The sequence below is a fragment of the Temnothorax nylanderi genome, unplaced genomic scaffold, assembly GCF_030848795.1.
Source record: "Temnothorax nylanderi isolate EJ_2023f unplaced genomic scaffold, tnyl_v1.0 TNYL_tig0004_pilon, whole genome shotgun sequence".
NCBI lineage: Eukaryota > Metazoa > Arthropoda > Insecta > Hymenoptera > Formicidae > Temnothorax > Temnothorax nylanderi.
The window spans coordinates 2,576,767-2,583,642 of NW_027249066.1; the positions used below are offsets into that span (position 1 = coordinate 2,576,767).

Sequence of the window (6,876 nt, forward strand, 5' to 3'; positions counted from 1 at the left end):
TCTTTCTCGTTGACTGCCATTTATACAACAATATTTTAAAATTATTTTATCCTTCAATTCTCTTGAAGAAATCATTTTTTATATTATCAAACGCATAGCATTGCCAACATAAAGATATTTCTCGTGATTCGTTTACTGTCGCCTGTCAACATTTAGATAATCTGCGATATTTATTGTGGTAGGTATGTATTCTGAGAGGGGGGTAAGGACGTTTTCTCGCGGACGTTATTCCGAATCACGTTATTATTATCGTCAGTTTTGCAAGTAAGTTGCTGCGCGATACAGGAAAATGAGCCCGAAAATCACCGATATTGTGGTGCACGATGTAAGATTTCCAACATCAGTGTGGCATGAGGGAAGCAATTCAATGGTATGCACTGTAATATGTCAATTTTCATAATTTTCTAACGTTAATAAAATAGACTTTATTCATAGCACATAATCATCCGCTTTCTACATCTCCAGATCGTTAAGCGTATCGACGTAACGTAATCGACTTTTATTTGTAATATCATAGCATGATCGCGTCGACCATTCTTGCACGTACGTAATACTCCACACTGACAACACGGAATAGTATAAATTTATATTTCAACAAACTGTAAGAAAACGGTAAGTTATGAAAGTTCTTAAATTTGTGCATAATAAACTTTACTAAATGATATACATTATTTTACGAGCACTAATGCACGCATGCACGTACGTACGTACGCATGCCGCGCATGCAGGTATACACGCGCGTACGCACGTATAACATACAATTGAAAATTTTCTCGACAAGATCATAATATTATATAATTATGAAATTATGATATTATATTATATGTGGCGGCTATGAGCGCGCTCCTGTCGAACGGCGCGGCGGCTCGACCGCCATACCGCCGATCGCGTGCAAGCGCGCCCCTGCCAAACGGCAACCCGTTGTCCGCGCCTCGCCGGGAGCGAGCGCGCCAGCGGGACGGCAACCGGGCAACCTGCCGCGCGCGTCGGTATGATCTCGATACAAAGGACCACAACAAGCTTTCGAGGAGCTTTCACCGCTAGGCAGCCTCGTTTCTCGTATTATAACGAGGAATTGTATATCAGTTGAAGACTGATAATATTAAAAGCGATTCTTTTGCCATATATTTGATTGTACAATGACATGATTAGGTAATTAATCATTACAAGAAATAACTCGATCGTTGTACGTATCAAATTGTGCGAATGATGATTTGTCAGCACGATATGATGTGTATGATCAACGTTAAAACAATATTTATAAATTCTTTTCTCACCGATGCGTAGTAATTTAAAGATAATGCATGCATAACGCACGGTATTGCAACAATTATTGAGTTTTGAGCCTTTAGCATAATTATTTGCAGATATTTTCGTAACGTGATTGCAGTACCATTGTATACGTCGAAAGTAGCCTGTCGAATTTCACCGCTCTTGCAACACATGAAACAATCATATAATTGAAATAAGTTAATTTTTTTTATGTCCTACTTACTATGTGAATAAAGTGTTCTACTGGCCATCTATCTACCTATCTATCTATCTATCTATCTATATACATATAAACAAATGTCCCGACTGACTCATCAACGCCCAGCCAAAACCCCTAAACCTAGAAACGTGAAATTCGGGGAGTATATTCCTTCCATGACGTAATTGTAATAAGCACCCACTAAGAAGAGATTTTTAGAAATTCAACCCCTGACGGGGTGAAAAGGGGTAAAATGTGTTTTCACGGATTCCTCGACGGGCAACGCCGGACAGCTTAAGCTAGTTTAATATGTACTTTGTACCCCCTTTGTACTTTGAATTCTTCCTTTTGGAAGCATAAAGGAAGTCTAGGTAGAATATGTTATTTTCTACCATTATATATAATGTAATGACTACTAGGCTGAGAATGGTTGATAAGTCATGGAATACGCAAGCCTTCAATTGAAGAATCATTACTACGCGCTACAGCAATTGCTTTAGATATTATTCATCATACGATGTCCGATGCAACCTTAGTTTCATCAAAATGCTTTGAAAATAAAGGTGTAACGCTATTTATTTGTATATTATGGTATATATAATAAAACAGAACGTAAAAAATATGGTATGATATTAATAATAATATGAAAATAAGGCGTGCAAATTTTACTCCCGCGGTTGCTTTTATTTTTTAGAACTGTTATTTTAAATTTTAAGTAATTATTTTAATTCGTAGATCAGATTAATGACGTTATAAATCAGTATAATCAGGATTTATGTACTTATTATTTTTTCCTTGCCTAAATTGAGCTGGCAGATGTTATCAGATTAGCTTCGAATAAAATCTCTGAACTGGCAAAATGTAACGTTGGAAAGAGCGATAAAAAATATAGCATCCTTCGATATTTTCGTTGAGAAACATTCGAAAATTATATTACACGTTAACGTTTAAATAAATTAATTAATATACGTCTGTATTTAATATTATATATTTGCAACAACGTACAGGACAGTTCCGTGAAAATAATTTTCATAATTATCTTCAAGCAGATATTGTTGATATCGCGCGACGCGATAAACTTACGACACAAATATTTACGTAAGACGATAAGAAGCAAGCGATATGTTTACATATTTAAGACGTAACGCTTCGAGAATATCGTCCAGTCGGTTTCTCGTTGTCATTGTCGTTTTAAAAGTACTCGGTGCAATTTAGGAGAATGGAGGCCAGAATTACCGCTATCGAGGTGAAGGATATAAGGTTTCCGACATCGTTAAATCGTGATGGAAGCGATGCAATGGTATGCATTATTAGATAATTTGCATAATGACATGCTCGCTTATTCTGGTAAATCAGCATATGCATTTATAACATGTAAATTATCTAATTTGTTAATATAATAAATTATTAAGATAAATATTAATAGCAATTAATAAATCTAATAGTAAATAAATATTAATTAAGGTAACACTTTATAGATTGCATGTTAAACTAATTATTATTAATTTTCTTAAATGATGTTAGTCAAGCTTATTTACATGTTTAATATATGTACTCTCAAGATTATATTTGATGTCTTTATTTATAACAACAGCATACCGATCCTGATTATTCTTGCGTGTATGTAACAATTAAAACAAACAAAAAAGAATGTGAAGGATATGGTCTTACGTTTACCTTGGGAAGAGGAACTGAAATCGGTATTTTATATATTAATATATATTCATGATACTTCAGTTACACATACGCGCTATACCAATAATAATAATTTTTGTAGTTGTACAAGCATGTAACGCTCTAGCCAAGATCGTGGTGAATCGGAAACTAAAATGGATTTACGAGGATTTTGCGAATTTTTGGAGACGTTTAACGAGCGACTCGCAACTGCGATGGGTAACGTATAACGAAGAGTGACATAATGATTAAAATATGACGATTGCCGGGATATAATCTAGATGTTTTAGGTCGGACCGGAGAAAGGCGTGATACACCTAGCTACAGCAGCTATTATAAACGCATTGTGGGACTTGTGGGCACGTGTCGAGGATAAACCTGTCTGGGAGCTTCTTTCGGACATGTCACCCAAGAAACTCGTTTCCGTCATAGACTTCAGATACGTGTAAGCCGAAATTTTTTGTAAACCAAAGTGCAGAGTTATATTCTCGTTCATGACACAATTCTGTGTACGCATTTCTGTATGCAGTAAAGACATAGTGAACAGGGAGAGCGCGATAAAAATACTTGAGGACAAAATGAAACTTAGGCAAGAACAAAAAAAGAAGCTGCAAAAGAACGGATATCCCGCGTACACCACTCAAGTCGGATGGCTGGGCTACAGCGATGAGAAGCTCAAGGATCTTTGCAAGAGCTTTCTGGACTCCGGTTATACGGCGTTCAAGATCAAAGTGGGCCAGGATCTGCAGAACGATATTAAAAGGTGCAAGATTATACGTGAGGCGATAGGCTATGAGAACAAATTGATGATGGACGCGAACCAGGTGTGGGACGTGAACGAGGCGATCGAGTGGATGAAGGAGCTGAGAGAGTTTAAACCCACCTGGATAGAGGAACCGACGTCACCCGACGATGTCTACGGACACGCTGAGATTCTCAAAGAATTAAAGCCGTACAATATCGGAGTGGCCACCGGCGAGATGTGCGCGAATCGCGTTATGTTCAAGCAGTTCCTGAAACACCACGCGATCAACTATTGTCAGGTCGATTCGGCGAGGATCGGCGGAATTAACGAGCTCCTGGCTGTGTACTTAATGGCAGACATAACTCAAAGTAAGTTTGCTATCGATAACTTAAATCTATAGACTTGATCTTTCCATTTTCAAAGAACAGAATGACGAATCCATAATCAATTTCTATTTAAAAGAAAACAAAATACGAAGTGGAAAATTTTTTATTTATTTACAGTACCAGTTTGTCCGCATGCCGGTGGAGTAGGTTTGTGCGAGATGATTCAGCACCTCCAAATGTGGGACTACGTTTGCTTAAGTCAGACCACTGAAAATCGCATGATAGAATACGTGGACCAGCAGCACGAGCACTTCGAGGATCCCGTTCGCATTAGGAATGCGCATTACATGCCGCCCGAGCGTCCTGGATACTCAACTAAACTTAAAGAAGAGACCATCTCAAAGTACGCCTATCCAGATGGCACTTATTGGAAAAACAAGATTACTAAAGAAAAAGAAACTGAGGAAAGAGATGATTAGAGATTTTTTTTTCAAAGATTCAACTGTACCTATAATTCTTTTATAAAAACAATCTACGTAAAACTGTATATACATCTTTTAAAGATACAACAGATATATAATACATACCAGAACAGATATTACAACAAAAATGAGATATATGCACGCTTATATACATTTAATATAAAAATAAAATTGTAATGCGATCTCACTTAATTTTCAATAAACATATAATCTTTGTCGTATCTTGTAATAAATGTTCTTAAGCCCGTAATCGCATCAAATGCTAACACATTGTACAAGATTTTTATCGCGCTGCCAGGAAGACAATTAACAAATAAAACCACAATAATGGCCTACAGTTTACAGTTTTCCAGGCGAGATTTCACATAGTCTGTCTGTAAAAAAAAAAGGATAACAATATGTATAATGGAGATTTATCACTTACAGTATTTACCCAATAAGCTCTACAATCTCTATACTTACGCTCACAAACCAAAACATATTGGGATTGAACATCATCTTTCTCACAGCGTTCATTTTCTCTATTGGCGAAATAACGTGTAAATGTAAATGATCGACGGTATTAAAGGGCGGCCAATGAAACCCTGTTCGCGTAGACGCAGAATCAAGATTCATCTTTTCGGAGATAATGTCTACTGCAGCAACGATCTTGTCATCTGAAAGTATTCAGATATAATCAGAGAATAATAGAAATATCAATAATCAATTGTTAAACTAGAAATGCATAAAATTTTAACAGAAACAAAGAAGACAAACTTTCAGATATATTTTCAAGGGTATGTATAAAATAATTTAATAAACATTTTACTACTCGATGATGTAACAAAAAAATATTGCAGATTATGCAATAAATAAATAAAATTCAAGTTAAATATGTTAATAAAGATAAGCCTGTGATACTTACAAAGTTCAGAGTCTTCAGGCTGAAGTGTTTTCGCGTTACGTATATGTTTTTTCGGTAATATCAAATAATGATGCGTGGATACTGGATTAATATCTTTAATACACGTAAGGTCTTCATCCTGGCGACAAAAACATATTATGCACGTTAGAAACATTTGCTCACTAATATAAATTAAACTTGTATGTATATAAGTGTATCTATAGCTGTCAAAAAATTCGTTTGAGGTTAACTGCCATACCTCGTAAATTTTCTCACCAGGTTCCTCGTCCCTAATAATTTTACAGAAGACGCAATTTGCCAGCTGCTGAGCCATTGAAATCTACGTCAATTTCGACGATATTTAATTCGGTGATATCTGATGACAGCTTATCGCGGAAGTCTAAACACTCTAAATGACTGGGGCACCACTGTGGAGTATGGACTGAACACCGTGCACACTGTGTATATGTCGAATATCTGACACGAGCAACTGAAAAGTCGTCGGAGCACATCTTTCGAGAACCATACCGATAGACAGTAACGAAAAGTTGAGAATACAGAAATATAGACCTATACATGCGTCTTTCTAGACTATCGAAAAATCGCAAATTTATCCGGGGAGCATGTTGGGCAAGGAGATTACTGAACAGCTGATGCAAGATGCAAGCTGATGGTGCTGATACGCGGATGCGCGGGGTGCGCCGGGTGCCCACGTGATTTTGACTTTCTATAAGAACCGCACTGACCAATCAGAGCGCGTTATTGCAGCCAGGCATCCTGGAGGCATCCTGATTTCCACAGCAACCGCGTCAGTCCATGCGGCGTTTATATTTTGTATTTGGAGCGACGGGCGAGTGTGACGAGGGATGCTCCGACAACCTCCTCGCTGAATATGTTTTTCGCGTAACTTGGCGACTGACGAGGGTCTAGAAAGACGATATATATATATATATATATATATATAATATCTGTATTTCTAAATGTCACCACTTGTCGGTATTCCAATAATGAAAGAGATGGGGAAAAAAACGAACGGCATAAAAGAAAGAAGGCATTTGGAATTGTCTCTTTCTCGTTGGCTATTGTTATGCAACAATACTCTAAAATCTTTTAACATCTAATTTCCTTCGAGACATGTCTTGCGTTACTATAGGTATAAACGCGAGGCATTACCGACGACACCGACGTAAATATATGTTTCTTGAAATTCGTCCAGTATGAGATGTCATTCATGATTCCGCAGCTTCATTTCTTTCGTCAATCGCCACTTCGCAACAGCATTAGCACCTCAAAAC

The 6,876-nt window shown here is 37.1% G+C and overlaps 2 protein-coding genes across 2 annotated transcripts; one reads left to right on the top strand and one right to left on the bottom strand.

Moving 5' to 3' along the window:
• Positions 1-2,443: 2,443 nt before the first annotated feature.
• Positions 2,444-6,256, bottom strand: LOC139774341 (adenosine 5'-monophosphoramidase HINT3). Its single transcript, XM_071709549.1, has 6 exons — positions 5,841-6,256; positions 5,603-5,720; positions 5,161-5,354; positions 4,397-5,072; positions 4,029-4,158; positions 2,444-3,888 (listed from the first exon to the last, which is right to left on the bottom strand). The coding sequence occupies exons 1-4, from the start codon at positions 5,913-5,915 to the stop codon at positions 5,031-5,033; spliced, it is 429 nt and encodes a 142-aa protein (XP_071565650.1). The 5' UTR covers positions 5,916-6,256; the 3' UTR covers positions 2,444-3,888; positions 4,029-4,158; positions 4,397-5,030.
• Positions 2,629-4,919, top strand: LOC139774333 (mitochondrial enolase superfamily member 1-like). Its single transcript, XM_071709537.1, has 6 exons — positions 2,629-2,771; positions 3,066-3,171; positions 3,249-3,364; positions 3,436-3,590; positions 3,675-4,258; positions 4,394-4,919. Exons 1-6 carry the CDS (start codon positions 2,691-2,693, stop codon positions 4,693-4,695), a joined length of 1,344 nt encoding a protein of 447 aa, XP_071565638.1. The 5' UTR covers positions 2,629-2,690; the 3' UTR covers positions 4,696-4,919.
• Positions 6,257-6,876: the final 620 nt, after the last annotated feature.

What these genes read in the sequence shown, in the direction of transcription:
- LOC139774333 (XM_071709537.1), top strand. Translation starts at nt 2,691, where the DNA reads ATGGAGGCCAGAATTACCGCTATCGAGGTGAAGGATATAAGGTTTCCG. An exon ending in GGGAAGAGGAACTGAAATCG is followed by an intron (nt 3,172 to 3,248) that starts GTATTTTATATA and finishes TAATTTTTGTAG; the next exon opens with TTGTACAAGCATGTAACGCT. An exon ending in GTCATAGACTTCAGATACGT is followed by an intron (nt 3,591 to 3,674) that starts GTAAGCCGAAAT and finishes TTCTGTATGCAG; the next exon opens with TAAAGACATAGTGAACAGGG.
- LOC139774341 (XM_071709549.1), bottom strand. Translation starts at nt 5,915, where the DNA reads ATGGCTCAGCAGCTGGCAAATTGCGTCTTCTGTAAAATTATTAGGGAC. An exon ending in GCCTGAAGACTCTGAACTTT is followed by an intron (nt 5,355 to 5,602) that starts GTAAGTATCACA and finishes GAATACTTTCAG; the next exon opens with ATGACAAGATCGTTGCTGCA. An exon ending in ATATGTTTTGGTTTGTGAGC is followed by an intron (nt 5,073 to 5,160) that starts GTAAGTATAGAG and finishes TTTTTTTTACAG; the next exon opens with ACAGACTATGTGAAATCTCG.